The sequence below is a fragment of the Crocodylus siamensis genome, unplaced genomic scaffold (genome assembly GCF_052110815.1).
Source record: "Crocodylus siamensis isolate JL-2025a unplaced genomic scaffold, ASM5211081v1 HiC_scaffold_32, whole genome shotgun sequence".
NCBI lineage: Eukaryota > Metazoa > Chordata > Crocodylia > Crocodylidae > Crocodylus > Crocodylus siamensis.
Window position 1 is genome coordinate 30,446 of NW_028324442.1, and position 16,963 is coordinate 47,408.

Sequence of the window (16,963 nt, forward strand, 5' to 3'; positions counted from 1 at the left end):
TAATTATGTATTATTATAGCCTTAGAATTTAGCAGTTATTCATTTGCATTTAAAAACCAGCAGCAAGTTTCTGTCTCTTTTCATAAACAATTTTTCTTTTAAAATTCATAGGACAGATCTGCTGGTGCTATCACTTAACACAGCAATTGAGTTCTACACCAAGAGGAAAAGGTGACAGACTTTTCTCCTATCTGAAATTAAATGAAAACTTTCTTGGGGTATTGTTCTGTAAGAGGGTAGAAAGCTCTTTGCAAAACATGGTTCCTACCACACTCCAAGTCTGGTCAGGGTTCAAATAAGCTCCATCATCCCAACACACTTGTCACCTCATTAAGAATACAAGAAACACCACAGGGGATAGATCATGGGTCCATCCAGAAGGTCACAGGTGTCTTACATTGGCAGAGTGAATTTTAAGGGAAGAATATTGAAGCAGAACAAAATCAAACTGTTCTCTCCCCTGCCCCTCTCCCTCTGCAGCTTGCAACAGAGCAGGAATGGGTTTTTTGTGTTTCACTTGTGTATCATCCTAGGTTTTTTATTTGGATGTATGAAGATGCCAACAACTGTCTTGGCTCCATATAGGAAACATTGAGGATGTTCATCCCATACAGCCTCAAAGCTGCAACTTTCATGAGACCCTATTGCTTTATTTTCTACTACAACCATCCCCTGCCATCACCAGCAGGCAGCTCTGCAATAGGCTTCTGCAATGAGTCCTAAGGTTACCACACTGTGAACCCACTGCAAGTCAATAAATAAATGAAGTTGTACTTGACATGAAGGGAAACGCAGCCATGGGGGGAAAAAAATAAAACAGGCAAAACTAAAGTCACTTCAAAATTTTCTTTTCAAGTTGGGGTTCTGTAGATCTGGGAAGCATTTGAAGTCTGTTCTGGAGTCAAACAGTCAATAAGCGTCAGCTGGCTTTGCTGGCCACTGAATCAGAAATTTCAGGTGTGCCCCAGTGCATAATAAATAAAGGCTCCTTCCCCAATTTGAGTTTCAGACCTGCCCGCACATCAGAGCATGGACCAAACTGGTGTTTCTTTTCTGCTTATTGTCTCTGGAGAGTTTGAGAATCCAACAGAAAACAAGGAGTGGCGCATAAGCCTAGTTTTGGTGATATATATGCAACCCCATGAGGGATCTGTTTCCATTATCCCACCAAAGTAGAGAAAGGGGCATTACTGTAACTGGGAAACATGCTGTCAACATTAATCACAGAGCAGGCAGAAAGAAAAGAAAGGAAATGATCATGCTCCTGAAAGCAATGCTATTAAACGCAGCCCTGAATTTGTATCTGGCTTTTCATTTCCAGCTCTCTGTCATTCCAGGGCTTTCAAGCAGTTCAGCAGTCTCCATTCTCCCCTGTAACCCTACAGAAGGAAACCTTCATCTTCTGAGTTCAGGGGAAATGGAATAGGGCACTGCTGCCTCCAGGAACAGGTAGACACAAGGATGCAGACAGGGCTTGTGCTCCCCGTTTTCACATAGAGGTGTTTACAATCCAGGATTGCAGATGAGTTCTGCTTAGGATTGATTTCTCTTAATTTGGACATGCTTTTGACCAGCCCAGGTTGGAGGCTGCAATCACTGGGTGGAAGGCATGAGAGCGCTCTCTGTTTTTAATAGTATGTCAGCACAGAGCTGGAGAGATTTGAAGGCTGATATTCTGTTTTTGCAATGCAGAAAGTGCAGTATTATCACTCATGGAGCCATGGCTGAAAAGGACCAGGGGCTGTATACGACAGAGAAGTGCAAACATCCCATCTGGGCTAGGAGGAAAGGCCGGGGGGCACACATATGCTCCAGGCTGATTTACATCTCTGTGTAGCACTTCATTAGGAACTGAGTCATGCTGGGTGCAGGGCTCTGCATGGGAGGGAATTTCACCAGCATATCTGCAAATAAGGAATGAAGGGGAAAAACCCCAGGAGGCAAATATTATGCTGCAGAGGAATTTTAATGCACAGAAGAAATTGAGAATACAGATGCAGAAGGGATACAGAAGAGAGAGCAAATTTTCCCAAGGATTTCCAAATGGCTACAACTGGGATTCTTTGCCTGTTGACATCAAACCTCTTCTACACATCTGTGGATGTGTCAAGTGGCCTGCAATGGATTACAGGTGGACTCTAGGGAGGCACAGGTTTCTTTTTAAATGACAGCACACAATGAAGAGGTCTTAATGCTTAACAGTGTGGACCATTCAAAGTTCCTAGAGAGAGAAATCAAAGTGTAGGAAGCACAAGTAAGGGGTAGGGAGTCTTTTAGCAATGCTGAGCCCTCACAGTAGAGGTGCTGAGTGCTTAGCACTGCTTCAAGCCAGGTTCTTGGGGTTAGCCATGAATCTGTATCTTGCTTTTCATGTCCGTGTTGCTTCAAGTACCATGGATATTCAAGCTGGATTTAGCATGGCCAGCAGCTTCCATATCTGCCGCTACCACGCCACCCCGGGCAACAGCACCATCCCTCCCAAATTAGCTCCCCAGTGCATGGATCATAGCAACAACAATAACATGGCCTTCTGCAGTGGGGTGTCCAACAACAAGATGAGTTTTGGTAGCACAGGTCTTCCAACATGCCTAGGCTGTCAGACATCTTGCTGTGCTGGATGTGAACCTGAAACACAGCAGGGAGCAAAGGAAACATGACACACATGCAGTTCTGGTGGGATCAAGGGTCAAAACTTGGGTGCGACTCTTAGAGAAATCTGGCAGGGACCTGGAGACTGGGGAACGGAGCAAGCTAATGCAGACCCCAGCCCTCCTTTCTGCCCATGTCGCTGCTCTCCTTTCCTCCCCCTTGTCTCCTTGCTCCATTTGCCCTCAGCCTTTCCCCTAAACAACAGCTTTGAAAGCTTCTCACTGTTGTGCATGCAAAATGCTGGCTGGAAAGCAGGCTCCAGGGCCCTGTGGGGAGCTGCACCAGGATGTCAGCAGGACTGCCTTTAGTTCAAGCTTAGGCAGTCCGGGGCCCGACAGCACAGGCACAGTCCTGGGATGTGGGAAATGTGCATTCACTTCAGGACCCAGAAACCAAGTTTGCCTCTTTCTGTCTGTGACCACTGGGATCTGGGTGGCGAAGGTGGATTACACCTCTACGCTTGTTGCACTGCAGGAGGGTTCATGTTTAGGCAGTCTCCAGTCATGGATCCCACAATCCTGGGCAAAGTCTGGGCTGCAGGGAATCACCCCAGACGGGGAGAGAGGAGGGATGTTGGCTATTGCTGTATATCCTATGGGCTTTGAAAGGGCTGAACATGCTGCCTGGTTTGGATTGCAGGATCTTGAGTCTCATCATTTGAGATAAGGGGGCCCTGGACATCTAACTTCAGAATTGGATTGTAACTCCTAACTGGGCACACCTACACTTTTACAAGACATGGCACAGCATCACCTCAGCTGGGTCCCTCTTTTACTCTGGCCATTAGTGTCCTGAATGCCCTTGAAATGCCAACCTCACAGGCTGTGAGCCTCTAATTCCTGCCACCCACCAACTGCAATAAAAGAACAAAAACAAGAGAAAGATCCTGAGCAATGCTGAAAACCAACGAAGAGAAGTGTAAGATCAGTTTTTAAATTACCACTGAAAGAAAGATACGTGTAAGAGATCAAGCTAAATTGGACTGAACCTGGCTCACCGAAGAGAGTATTCAAGAAGCGATTGAAACATCTTCACTTGTGCTACCTTTTATATAGTTCTGAGACTGCTGGGAGCATTTGTGGCATCTTCTGTACTAGACGTCCTTGTTAGTAACAAAACATGTGTGTGTTGTGTGTGCCAATCCTCCAGATACTGTAATTGTTTCACTTTGTGTTTCTAATTATTGTGCTTTTTAATTTAGCTTAGGACTGGGAAATTATACCCCCCAAGCTGTCTTTTAAATTAAAAGTTTATGGGTCAACCTTCTTCCTGGTCTTGCTCTATGGAATCCATTGGAGTTCGAGGCAAGCGTGTCTTTTCTTCCAGGTTGGGTGATCTCGAATGGTGTGCTTTAAAGTAGGTTTGCTGGGGGTGGGGCCACAGGAGGACATGAGGACACCTCCCAGCCAAGACAAGTGACATGCTCAAGGAGTACTCAGGTAAATGACAGGGGTCTGGATAGTCCTAAGAATTGGGGGGTGGTGCATGCAGCAATATAGGGCCTCAAGTGCCTCTACACTAATGCTCATAGCATGGGAAATAAGCAGGAGGAACTTGCCCTCCAGATAGCTAGTACAAGCCCGGACATAGTAGGGCTCAGAGAAACCTGTTGGGATTCATCCCACGACTGGGCAGTAAACATTAGGGGCTACAGACTATACAGGCGGGATAGAACGGGGGGGGGGAGGTGGGGGTGTGACACTCTACATCAAAGAGCAATACATGTCCTCAGTAAACAGGATGGGGACAGAGGAGGGGCAGGCTGAAGTGCTCTGGGTGAAGATACAGGGGGGTCATGGGGAAAGGGACTTAACAGTGGGAATCTACTACAGACCACCTAACCAAGGGGAACAGCTGGACTGCGAATTCTCAGGTCAAGTTGCAGAGGCAGTTAAGGCAAGGGATGTAGTCATCATGGGTGATCTAAATTACCTGGACATCTGCTGGGAGGAGCAGTCAGCCAGGTCTGACCACTCACCAAGGCTCCTTGCCAAAATACAAGACCTCCACTTAACCTAGGAGGTGCACAGCCCCACCTGGGGAAAGTCCTGCTAGACCTGGTCCTGGCCAGAGGTGACAACCTGGGGAGGGGACTCCAGATTCTTGACTACCTGGGTGACAGTGATCATTGCCTACTGGAATTCACCATCTAGCACAGGGTGTCAAGGGCCTGCAGCAAGGCAATAGCCCTTGACTTCAAGAGGGCCTACTTCAATCAGTTGAGGAGATTGGTAGGAGGGGCACTGGGGTTCTGGAGGGTAGGGGAACCGTGTGTCCAAGATGAGTGCTCATTCCTTAAGGAGACGATCCTCTGAGCCCAAGGAGTGATAGTCCCAACAAGAATCAAAGGGGGCAAGAGTGCTCAAAAGCCCCCCTGGCTTGCCAAAGGCATTCAGGAATGCCTGAAAGCCAAAAAGGAGGTGTACACCCAGTGGAATGGAGGGGCTATTACCAAAGAGGAGTATACCTCCATCACTCGGTTCTGTAGGGGGTCTGTTAGGAAAGCTAAGGCAGATACAGAACTAGGGCTTGCATCAAGGACAACGAAAAGTCCTTTTTTAAATACATAGGGAGTATGAAGAAGTCGCCAGGGAACATGGAGCCCCTGCAAGATACGCTTGGTAATCTGATGGTTGCACCAGGGGAAAAGGCAGACCTTTTTAACAAATTTTTTGCCTCCATTTTTTTGTGCAGGGACCGGGACATCTCTCCCACTGGGATTCAGGATGGACTCAGGAGAGACTCCGCTAGACCTAGGGTCAGGGAGGACCAAGTTAGGGAGCTTCTGGAGGGGCTGGACATGTTCAAATCAGCAGGTCCAGATGCTCTCCACCCCAGGGTGCTGAGGAAATTGGCAGGGGTCATTGTGGGGCCCCTGACAAGGCTTTATGAGCACTCGTGGTGCTCTGGCCAGCTGCCAGAAGACTGGTAGAAGGCCAATGTGGTCCCCATTTTCAAAAAAGGAAGGAGGGAGGACCCAGGTAACTATAGGCTCGTTAGTCTTACTTGGTCCTGGGGAAGGTCTTTGAGAAAATTAACCAGAAGCACATCTGTGAAGGACCAGCAGGGGTGATGATGCCCAGGGGCAACCAACATGGGTTCATTGGGGCAGGTACTGGTCAATTTCTTTATTAGCGATTTGGTTGAGAGGGTGAAAAGCACTGTGTTCAAATTCACTGACCACACCAAGATTTGGGGTGAGGTGGGCACACTAGAAGGGAGGCACAGGATACAGCAGGACCTGGACAGGTTACAGGGGTGGGCGAATGAGAATAGGATGGGATTCAATACTGACAAGTGCAGGGTGCTGCACTTGGCCAGTAAGAACCAGCAGCATACCTATAGGCTGGGGAACTCCCTTCTCAAAAGCACAGTGGCAGAAAGGGATCTTGGAGTCATTATCGATTCCAAGATGAACATGGGCCGCCAATGTGAGGACGTGGTCAGTAAGGCTAACCACACCTTGTCACAAATCCACAGATGCATCATGAGCAAGGCCAAGGCAGTGATCCTTCTCCTCTATGCTATGCTGGTCAGGCCACAGTTGGAGTACTGCATCTAGTTCTGGGTGCTGCACTTCAGGAGGGATGTGGCCAGCATCGAGAGGGCCACACACATGATCTGGGGGCAGCAGGGCAGACCCTACAAGGAAAGGCTACAGGACCTGAACCTGTTCAGCCTCCACAAGAGAAGGCTGAGAGGGGACCTGGTGACCATCTATAAACTTAGCAGGGGGGACCAGAGGGGAATGGGAGAGACCTTGCTCCCCTGAGCACCTCCCTGAGTAACAAGGAATAGAGGCCATAAGTTTTTAGAGAGTAGGTTCAGGCTGGACATTAGAAGGCACTACTTCACAGTCAGGGCAGCTAGGATCTGGAACCAACTTCCAAGGGAAGTGGTTCTGGATCCTACCTTGGGGGTCTTTAAGAGGAGGCTTGATAATTACGCAGCTGGGGTCATATGAGCCCGGTATTCTCTCCTGCCCAGGGCAGGGGGTCGGACTTGATGATCTACTTAGATCCCTTCTGACCCTACGTCTGTGGATCTATGAGGATTGCAGGTAAGTCAAGTGACCCCAGTGAGATGACTGTCCAGTGTCCTTTTGAAGATTTCCAGGGTAGGTGACAGTACCACCACTGGGGGGAGTTTATTCCACAGTCTGGACATGCTGACTGTGAAGGAGCTTTTCCTGGAATTGAACCTGAAGCAGCCTTCCAGGAGTTTGTATCCATTGCTCCTGTTCTTCCCCAGAGGTGCCCTGGTGAACAGCTGCTCACCGCATTCTTGATGTACTCCCCTGATGTAGCAGTAATTCTCTACCAAGTCCCCTCTCAGCCTTCTCTGTAGGCTGAAAAGGCCCAGGTCCCTCAGCCCCTCCTTGTATGGCTTGTTTTGCAAGTCTCTGATCATACAAGTGGCTTTTCTCTGGACCCTTTCAAGTTTTTCCACATCCTTGTTGAAGTGCGGCACCCACAACTGGACACAGTACTCCTGCTGTGGTCTCACCAGTGCACAGTACAGCGGGAGTGTCACTTCCCTAGTTTTGCATGAATGCAATGGTTAATGCATGGCAACATGCTGTTTGCCCTCCTGGCCAGAGCATCGCACCACTGGCTTACATTCATGCAATGGTTGATCATTACCCCTAGGTCCCGTTTGGCCATGGTGCAAGTCAAATTGTCATCACTGAGCCTGTAGGTATGCTGGGGATTGTTTGCCCTCAGATGGAGCACCTTACACTTCTGACTGTTGAACTTCATCTGGTTCCAGTCTGCAGAGCTCTCCAGCTGGTTCAGGTCTGCCTTGAATTTTGAACATCCTCAAGTTTTTGCATGCCGAGCCAAGACAGTTGTCGGCAAGTTCATATGTTCCAAATACAAAACCTAGAAAGATACAATTGAGAGAGAAAAAGATACCGCTCCTGCTCATCTGGGAGCTGCAGAGGGGGGTGGTCAGGGGAGAGAACAGTGTGGTTACGTTCTGCTTCAATATTCTGCTCCTTAACATGACCACATCCATTGTAAGACACCTGCGACCTTCTGGATGGACCAATGATCTGTCCCATGTGGCATTTCTGGTGTTTTTAACGAGGTGAAGTGTGTTGAGATGACTGAGCTAATCTGAACCTTGACCAGACTTGGCATGGTGTAGGAGCCGTGTTTTAGAAATACCTTCCCATCCTTTGACAGAAAAACACTCCAACAAATTTTTCATTTAATTTGAATAAAGAGAAGTCTCTCTCTCTCTCTCTCTCTCTCTCTTTCAAGATTCCTAGAAATTGATTTCTGTGTTAAGTGTCACCACTAGCAGATGTCACCTGTGAAGTCTGAAAAAAAATTGTTTATAAAAAAGAGAGAGAAATCAGGTGCTGCTTTTAAAATGCAATTTAGAAAGCCCCACATTCCAAGGCTACAATAACACATGACCTAATTAAAGCTTAAGAATGAGTGAGCTTGATTTGCTTATTTAAAATCTCTATTGCTACATACAGGGGTGTCTTCCAGGAGGAAAGTATGAACTTTGTAGTCATGTAACTATCTGCTCCTGTTACAGCTGTAATGATTGTTCATGAAGTGCTTTGATTTCCTAAATTCTGAGAGCATTATAACATCCACTGTGTCTGTTATTATCTTATTATCTGTGAAAATTAGTAGTGGTGTGTTGAGATTAAGGTCACATTGCCAGTAAAAGCGTTAATAAACTTGATAGTCCAGACTGCTATGTGTTCAACATACAACCGACTGAGTGAGGCCTCTCTCTCTCTCTCAGCAGTCTCCATTCTCCCTTGTAATCAAACAGCAGGAAATCTGTGTATTAGTTTTGGGGAAATGGAATAGGGGACTACTGCCTCCAAATACATGCGGACAGGCCCGTGGCTCCTCCTTTTTCATAGTGATGTGTTTAAACACCAAGATTGCAGAACAGCTCTGCTTAGATTAAGATTTGTCTTAATTTGGAAATGCTTTTGAGTAATACGGACTAGGAGAGTGGCGTGACTGGGAGGGAGATATGAAGCTGCTCTTTTTATAGGTATGGGAGGGAAGGGCTGGAGAGATATGAGTGCTGGCATTATGTTTCTGGAATGTAGAAAGCAAAGTATTATCAGTCATTGAGCCTGGCTGAAAAGAAGCAAACGCTCTATATGAGAAAGAATAGCAAAAACCCCATCTTAGATGGGAGGAAAGACCAGAGCACACAGACATGCTCCAGGGCTGATTTTCATCTCTGTATAGGACTTGAGTTGGAATTGAGTCATGCTGGGTGTGAGGCTCTCCATAGGAGGGAATTTCATCAGCAGGTTTGCAAATAAGCAATGGCAGGGAAAAAAACCCAGGAGGCAAACATTACGCTGTAGAGTTATTTTAATGCACAGAAGAAACTGCGTATACAGTCACAGAAGGGATAAAGGGGAGAGAGCAAATATTCCCAAGCTTTTCCAAAGGGCCTCAGCCAGGATTCTATGCCAGGCTCATTTCTACAAGGTGTCTTTCTTTCTTTCAGATGCTGACTTTTACTACTAAGCTGTTTCCATCTATTTGATTAACTACTTCTTCCCCTGAATAATGTCACATGAAGCAAGGCACAACATAAGGAGGGAAATAAGTAGCTTCTCCATGATGCAGTTTGTGTAGCCAAATGTCTACTTAGAAGCAAAGGATAAGAGAGCTTCTCTTTTCTGGTAACAGCAAAACCCTTTGACACCACTGTGGCCGTGTCAAGCGGTCTGCAATGGATTGCAAGTGGAGTCCAGGGATGCAGAGGCTTCCTTTGAAATAACAGCACCACATAATGAGGGAGAGAACAGTTTGGTTATCTCCTCCTTAAGTATTCTTCTCCTTTATATGCCCTCACCTCTGTAACATTCCTGCAACATTCACCATGGCCCTATGATCTGTCCTAGTGTAGCGTTTCTTGTATCCTTAACGAGGTGAAGTGTGTTGAGATGATTGAGCTAATCTGAGCCGTGACCAGACTTGGTGTGTAGCAGGAGCCATGTTTTAGAAATCGCTTCCCAGTCTTTTACAGAACAACACCGCAACAAAATTTTAATTTAATCTGAGAAAGGAGAAGAGTCTTTCTCTCTTTCAGATGCCATAGACATTCATTACTATGTTAAGTGACACCACCAGCAGATCTGACCTGTTATTATCAAAAAGGAGAGAGAAACCTGCCACTGCTTTTTCAATGCAACTCGAAGAGCCGCAAATTCCAAGACTATTATTCGTGACCTAATTCAGGCTTAGAAATGAGTGAGTCTGATCGGCATTTTTAAAGTGGCTGTCTTGCTACATGCAGGGGGGGTCTTCCAGCAGGCAAGTATGAACATTGAAGTGGTGTAAGGATTTGGCCCTGTAACAGCTTTAATGGCAGCTAATGAAGCACTTTTATTTTCTAAATTCTGAGATTTTACAGTATCAGGCAATTATTTTGGGCAGAGAGCTGCTCACTGAGTTTTGGCAGCCATTGAGGGCTGCATGGCAGGCAGCTAGGGGCAGATAAATATTAATTCTCTAAATTTTTTAGGGGCCCCACGGGCCGGATAGAAATCTTGGTGGGCCGCATCCAGGCTGCCCGCCGCACTTTGCCTATCCCTGCTCAAGGAACATGAACACTTGATGTTTGCAGGTTTTTGAGGATGGAGTTGAAGTGTATGGAGTGGAATATGAGTGTGGTGGGCTTGTCAGAAGAGGGGATGGGGAAAGCGAAAACCCTTCTCTAAGGTACAACCCAGCATCTGAGTGACTCTGAACACTTTCTGAGTGTATGAAGGGAGCTATGGGACACACCTTTCCCTTCCTCCTTCCTTTCACTGCTCTGGGTCTTTTGGGTCTTCTCTGACACTGTTATAAAAAACCTACATTTATGGAAATGTTCTTGATATTTCGATGCCAAAATGTGTAGAAAACAGCCTGTTAGTGCTATCTTTGAGGTAAACAGTGAAAATATTGGCTTCTGTTGTGAATCAAGTTCAATGCCCAATTCAAAATGCTGAAGAATTTCCCCCCAGAAGGAAACCCTGATTTTCAGCAAACTTTACCCTGCCTGCTTGTGGGATATCTATTAAGTCATCTCCATAAGACCGGGAATGTAGTTGTCCCAGAAATGTTTAGGACGGTTTATGCATGCAGTGTGCATGTGGAATCCCGTGAGGCAGGGGACAAAATTAATAATCACAAGCAACCAGGAAAACAATTATTTCAGTTGAAGGCGTGAAATCCAAACCAGAATGTTTTGCATCTGAGAAGGGAAAAATGGGTGTTGTGCTTGCACTACGATTTTTCAGAAGCTGTATAAAAGGACCTGCAAACCAGTGCTCATTACTCGCTTCCCTTGCTTTACTCCCCGTGGTAAATCAGGTAAGTCCGACTCAACTCAATCTCTTTCACTGTGGCAATATTGTGTTAAACAATCTTTTAACATTAGGACTGTTTCTTGTTCATGTACTCTAGAATGTTTTAGGGGATTAAGGAGCACTGAAGAACTGCCCAAGCTTTCCAAGGAAAGGCAGCAATTTGACAGACACATGGGAATTTGGGATGCTCACTCTTCTTTTTTAATATGTATTGGGTGTTTAAATCATTGAGACTGCCAAGCTTCACACCCAGCTTCCAGAAATCTCCAAGGGCGCTTCTGAGCTACCGCCTTCGCCCTGCTTCACAGCTTTTCTCAGCTCTTCTAAGCCCCGCTCTTCTCTCTTCTCCCTCAAAACAGCACGATTTCAAGCCTGGGCGTCAACCCAAGCTCCAATAGGCAAGCTTGCTACACAAGCACGAAGAAAGAAACAACAATAGCTAAGACAACATGAGCTGGTTTGAAGCTCCAGCCTTCAGCTCAATCATGGATTCCACGACGGAGGGACAGATCTGAGCAGAGCCGTGCCGCCTGGTGTCTAAGTGGGGCCACAGCTCAGCACCTTGTGGGGAGCCACCTGGCAGCTCCTCCCTCTCCTGCCCCAGCCGTGGTGTGCAGCTTTGTACCCTGGCCGTCCCTTGTCTGTACTGGCGGCTCAGTGCTCACCTCCAAGGCCTGCTGTGCTGAGCCATGTGGGACCAGGCTGGGCAGGACAGGAAGGGAGACGGCGGGGCCAGGACACAGCTTTCGGCTGGGCCTTAAGGGTGCAGCATGGACCAGAGTGCAGGCAGGAGCATCACGGGTGTGAAGTAGTACAGTGTGAAAGCATCGCTGCCATCCATACAGTTAAAGTTGAAAGACATGATGATCATTGTGTTTCTTTAGCCAGTGTTGCCTTCAGCAGCAGGCTCTTGAAATGCTTCTCAGAATGACAAGCTTTATTTCCAAACGTGGCTAACTCTGCTTTTTGTAAGGGAAAGAACAGGTTAGGATTTTAGAGGGATTTTTGTGTTGGCTTTCTTTACAGATCCGTGTGTGTGAGTGTGCTGGATTGTGTGTGTTGGGGTTTCAGTTATTTCCATGGCTGCCAACCAAATCATTTTCTTAACTAATGATCTGCAAACATTTTACTGACAACAGCAGGCAGTGGGCAACTTTGCACATCCACCCTGCTGGCAAAAACCAGAGCAGGTGAGCAAAGAAACCAGTTTCTCTCTCCCTGCCCATGGAGAATCCCTTATGTCACACCCACATTTCTACAGCAGAGCAGGGCTGGTTCTGGGAGCAAGATTATTGTTCATTTCATGTACGTTTAGAGCAGGGGTGGGCAAAATGCAGCCTGGGGGCCGGATGCAGCCCACCAGGCCATTCTATCCAGCCTGCAGAGCCCTTAAAAAATTTAGAAAATTAATATTTATCTGCCCTGAGCTGCCTGTCATGTGGCCCACAATGGCCTGCCAAAACTCAGTAAAGGGCCCTCTGCCCAAAATATTGCCCACCACTGATTTAGAGGCTGCACACTCCGCTCCTGCCACCCCCCACAGCTACAATAAAGGACGAAAAAGGTAATGGGACTGACAGCGAGAGACCCTTTCCCCTTACACACACGTACATGCATACACACACTCACGCACACACATGACCATGCACACACACATGCACACATGATGGGGGAACACTCCACGTTTTACTGGATCTGAAGGGCAGAGCCAGCCTCTCCCAGTTGTTCCCCTAGTGGAGGACTGAGAGCTGGCCCTGCCCAGCATTGGACCCCATGGCCCCACCACTGCTGAAGTAGGTGAGAGGAGAGGACCAGGAACATCCTTCCAGTGGGAATCGGGACATGCTGGCTCCCTGGGCCCAGAGGATTGGAGTCAGGAGGGCACTGGGTCTGGTGGGCCATGACAAGGTAGGACTGGGAACCGGAGCTCCTGGGGTCTGGTCCTCACTCAGGAAGGGGCACTGGTGGGCTGGAGCAAAGGGAATTGGAAATCAAGACACCTGGGTTTTGTCCCAGCTCTTGTTAGACAACGGGATCTGGTGGGTTGGAGGTGGGGGCTGCTGGGACTCAGGATGCCTGGGTCATATCCTGGCTCTGGGACGAGTGGGGTCCAGCAGCTTGGAGCACAGTCAGGATGAAAGTCAGGACACCTGGGATCTATTGTCCCTTTGTCACTTACTGCTGCAGGATCTCAATTAGGTCCATTTGTCCCTGAGTCTCAGTTTCCCCGGGTGTGAATTGATGAAGGCAGGGAAGCCCTGGGAGGCACCATCAGAGCCACAGGGGGATCAGGACAGCGTCTTTCTGGCAAATACACTGAAATCCGGTGCTGCAGGATTCAGACTGAATCTGATTTCCACTCACTGCCCCACAGACCTTCCCCTCAGGCGGGCTGGGCACTTGCAGCCTGGGGATCAAAGCAGAGGGTCCCTGTCAGGGAGAGGGACCATCCCACAGCAACATGAAGGCCGTTTCCTGCCCCTGCCCCAAGCTCTGCAATCCCTGCTCTTTGTCCCTTCAGATCCTTGCTGTGCTGCCCATGGCTGACTGCCCTCTCTGGTGTCTTACCTCAGGTTCCCTTTGCTATGGGGTCCCCTGCCCACGCTCCCTGCCCCATTGCTCTTCTCCCCCAACACTCCTCTTCCCTCTGCCCACTTCCTACAGTCCCTGCGGCATCAGTGTCACCTCTTCCCAGATGTCCAGTATCTCCCAAACAGAGCAGACTGGTATCCCAGGATGACTGGGATCTTTTTCCCAAAATCTCCCCCACTTCCCTGCCACTTTCTGCTGAAAGAGAAAGTTAGTTTTGGAACAGGAAACACTCACGCAGCTGGATTGAGCTGGGAGCCGTTCAGCCAGGTCCAGCCTTTCTCTGGCGAGGGTACGGACAGGCCGATCCAGAAGTGTTTGTTCCCTGTTGTCAGGTTCTTCATGAAGTCCTGTGAGGACGTGTGAGAGGAGCTGAGTGAACACAGCCTGGCACAGCTCCGCCTGCTCATGCCCCCATGTCCTGCACGATCCCTGCACCAAGCTGCAGTCTGTCTGTCCCTATATATATCACTCCTCAACTCTGGGAGTTGTGAAAGCCCACACCAGGGATGAATCCTCCCAAGCCCCTTGGGGCCTGTCCTCCCCTGCAGGACACTGTTATTCTCTTTACCAGCTCCTTCCGGTCCTGGATCAGCAGCAGCTGGGAGCTCCTGGCTGCACAGTCCTCTTGGCTCTCACTCCAGGACTTTGGTTTTGTGGAGACCCAGTAGCACTTGTCCCCATGCAGCCGCCAGTCCAGGGGGCAGAGTCTGCAGCCAGGACCCTCTGAAGAGAGATGGACATCATGATCACTCATAACAAGTGGACCAGGCCTGAGTCTCTCTCTCTCCCTTCCTGCTTTGGGGGCACAGGGCAGGGCTGGAGCTATTTTTAAGTCCTCTTTGTTTTTCCTGGATTTCAGGGAGGTGCACGACCCTTCCTGGGACACTGTATTGACTAGAGCAACCTCAAAGCTGCTGGGAAGCAGAGATTACTCCCAGTGCAGCACTCAGGCCATGCACCTGACCCCTCCCTGCAGTGTTGTGGGAGATGCTAGAAGCAAGACTAATTCAGGGGCCACACACTAGCTGGGACAGCCCCTGGATCACAGAGGGGATTTACTCAGTGGAAGCCACCTTTCCATGGCCACAGCAGCCAAGGGAGGACTGGGGTAACTGCAGCCAGGGGCTCAGTGTGAATTCAGCAGCAAATGGGAGAAGTGGGGATCAGCTGAAGGGAACAGGGAGGAACAGGAGGTCTCAGAGTGATGCAGGGAGGGCCATGGGGTGGGTAGGAGCTGGGATCCCTGCTGTGGGGAAAAATGACCTCTAACAGTGTAACCAAGACCTGTCTGCCCCCCTCCATGTCACTCAGTGCTGGTCGGGCCCAGCTGGAGCAAGGTGCACAGCTCTGGGCACTGCGGTTCAGGAAGGATAGGGAGAGGCTGGGGGAATCAGAGGCGAGAGACAGATGAGGGAGGGGCTGGGAACCAACCCATGAGGAAGGCAAGAGAACGAGGGGCTGAGTTGAGAAAAGGAGACAAAGAGGTGGGGTGCCAACAGCAAGCCTCAACTCCTGGAGAGGCTGTGGTACAGAGTAGGGAGAGCAAGTTCCCCCTGCCGCAGGGGGCAGGGCAGGGAGCTACGGGGTTAGACGCAGCAAGTCAAAATCAAGCTAAACATCAGGAGAATCGTCCAGCTTTCAGTTCGGTAGGAGGGTGGGATGAGCTGCCCAGGAAAGTCGTGGCTTCTCCTTCCTTGGCAGTTTGCAAGAGGAGGCCAAAAACATGTCTGCCTGGGATGGCTCAAGAGCAGCCCATTCTGCATCTGTGCTGGGCTTGGACAAGACACCCTGCAAGGCCCCTTCCCTCTGTGCCCCTTCCCTCCATGACCCTGCTGCACCCACAGTCGCAGCAGAGGTGGGCGAGCGAACCAAGGAGCTGCAGTTACCTGCCGAGCTGCGCCGGTGCTGGGGGCACAGGCTCTGGATCAAGTCAAATAGGATCTGCTCCTGACACGCAGTGCCCGTGGTGGCCGATGTGTTTCCACTCTTGGCTCCTGGGGTCTCAGCATGACCACAGCTGTCTTGACCTGGAGGAGAGAGGACTGAATGGGAGCAAGAGACTGGGCCCTGCTAGGACCTTGGCCAAATCACTGCCCCACCCACTACCATGTCTCAGATTATCCAGCTGTAGACGGGACTTGGCAACACCTCCTGGCTGTAGAGACCTCTGGGGGCAAAGCTGGGGCTGTCCATGTGCACCAGCCAGTGTCATCCAGGCCTCTGGGCCTGAGTAGGAGATTGCAAGAGTTTTCTTGGGCACGGCATCCTGCAGACGCACCACTTCTAATCCAGAGCCTGTTTTGGTGCAACTTCCAGTGACTCCCACTGGCTTTCTCTGAGGTCTGAAGGGCTGGACAGTAAAAGAGTGTTTGGATTTGGGCAGTCCTGGATGCTTAAAATGGGCTCTTGGGCAGTTCCAAGCTGCCCAACCCCAAACCTGTGTCTCAGTTTGGTGTAGCTGGACCCCATGTCCACAGCATCCAGGCACCTCAGAGCCTGGTATAATCATCCTTACCCAGCTCCGTGAGCTTGAACTGTGGTGGTTGGTGTCTGCCTGGCTAAGAGGGGAAAGTTAAGCATGCAGAACTAGGGCCAAAACTGGATTGAAATCAATTCCCATATTCCCAGGAAGGAATGGGATGCCTGAGCTGCCCCTGTGTTCAAGACCATGTAGAGCCTACCCTTCCCTTGTTGTTCTGCCTTACCCCCAAGAAGATGTGGCCAAGGGCCTCCGGCCCCTTCATTGCTCTGTGAGGCATGGCCCAACATGGCCCTGATCTCAGGTGGTACAGGAGCCATCCCTGCCTGTATGCCCATGCAGCACACAACACAGCGGGGCCCTGGTCTCTGCCAGGACTTGTGCATGTTACTGTAGCAGGACCCTGATAAACAGTGCACTCTGATTCTCCAATTGTCTTGGCCTCCTTGCCACTGGATCAAGGTCTCATTCTGTCAAGAACCATGTGGAAGCTGATGTGCAGCAGCCTCTGCATGATCAAAGAAATCACAGACAGGCATCTTCCATGGAAATGGCCCCAGGTCCCAAGCCCCATGGACCTCCCAAGCTGGGCAGCAGCCCCAGCCATGTCCAACTCCTTCCCTCCCTCCCTCCCTCACTATGGAGGCCTCAATTCCCCCACTCGCCACCACCAGACTTACCTGTGGGAGCTGCTCTGCAGGCTGCCTGGAAGCCATGTGTATGAACACCATGTGCCCCTGGAGGCTAGGCAGGCACAGTGACTGCCCACAGACAGCGGTGGCGGCAGCAGAGACATGACAGTGGCAAGCGGGGAGCTCCCGCAGGTGGCCACAGCAGTGTCGGCAGCAGGGGGTGGTGGTGAGTGGCAGCCACACGCAGGCACCGCTGGC

The 16,963-nt window shown here is 49.5% G+C and overlaps 1 protein-coding gene across 2 annotated transcripts in view; it reads right to left on the reverse strand.

Annotated features, from left to right (window-relative positions):
• Window positions 1–9,004: 9,004 nt before the first annotated feature.
• Window positions 9,005–16,963, reverse strand: part of LOC149851920 (C-type lectin domain family 2 member D-like) — a 42,966-nt gene continuing 35,007 nt past the window's right edge. For both annotated transcript variants that reach the window (XM_090030215.1, XM_090030224.1), the window contains 4 exons: window positions 15,481–15,621; window positions 14,163–14,317; window positions 13,829–13,941; window positions 9,005–13,409 (listed from right to left, as the gene is read on the reverse strand). In XM_090030215.1, the coding sequence (XP_089886341.1) occupies window positions 13,274–13,409; window positions 13,829–13,941; window positions 14,163–14,317; window positions 15,481–15,621 (545 nt within the window). In that variant the 3' untranslated portion in view covers window positions 9,005–13,273. The remainder of the gene's footprint in view (window positions 13,410–13,828; window positions 13,942–14,162; window positions 14,318–15,480; window positions 15,622–16,963) is intronic.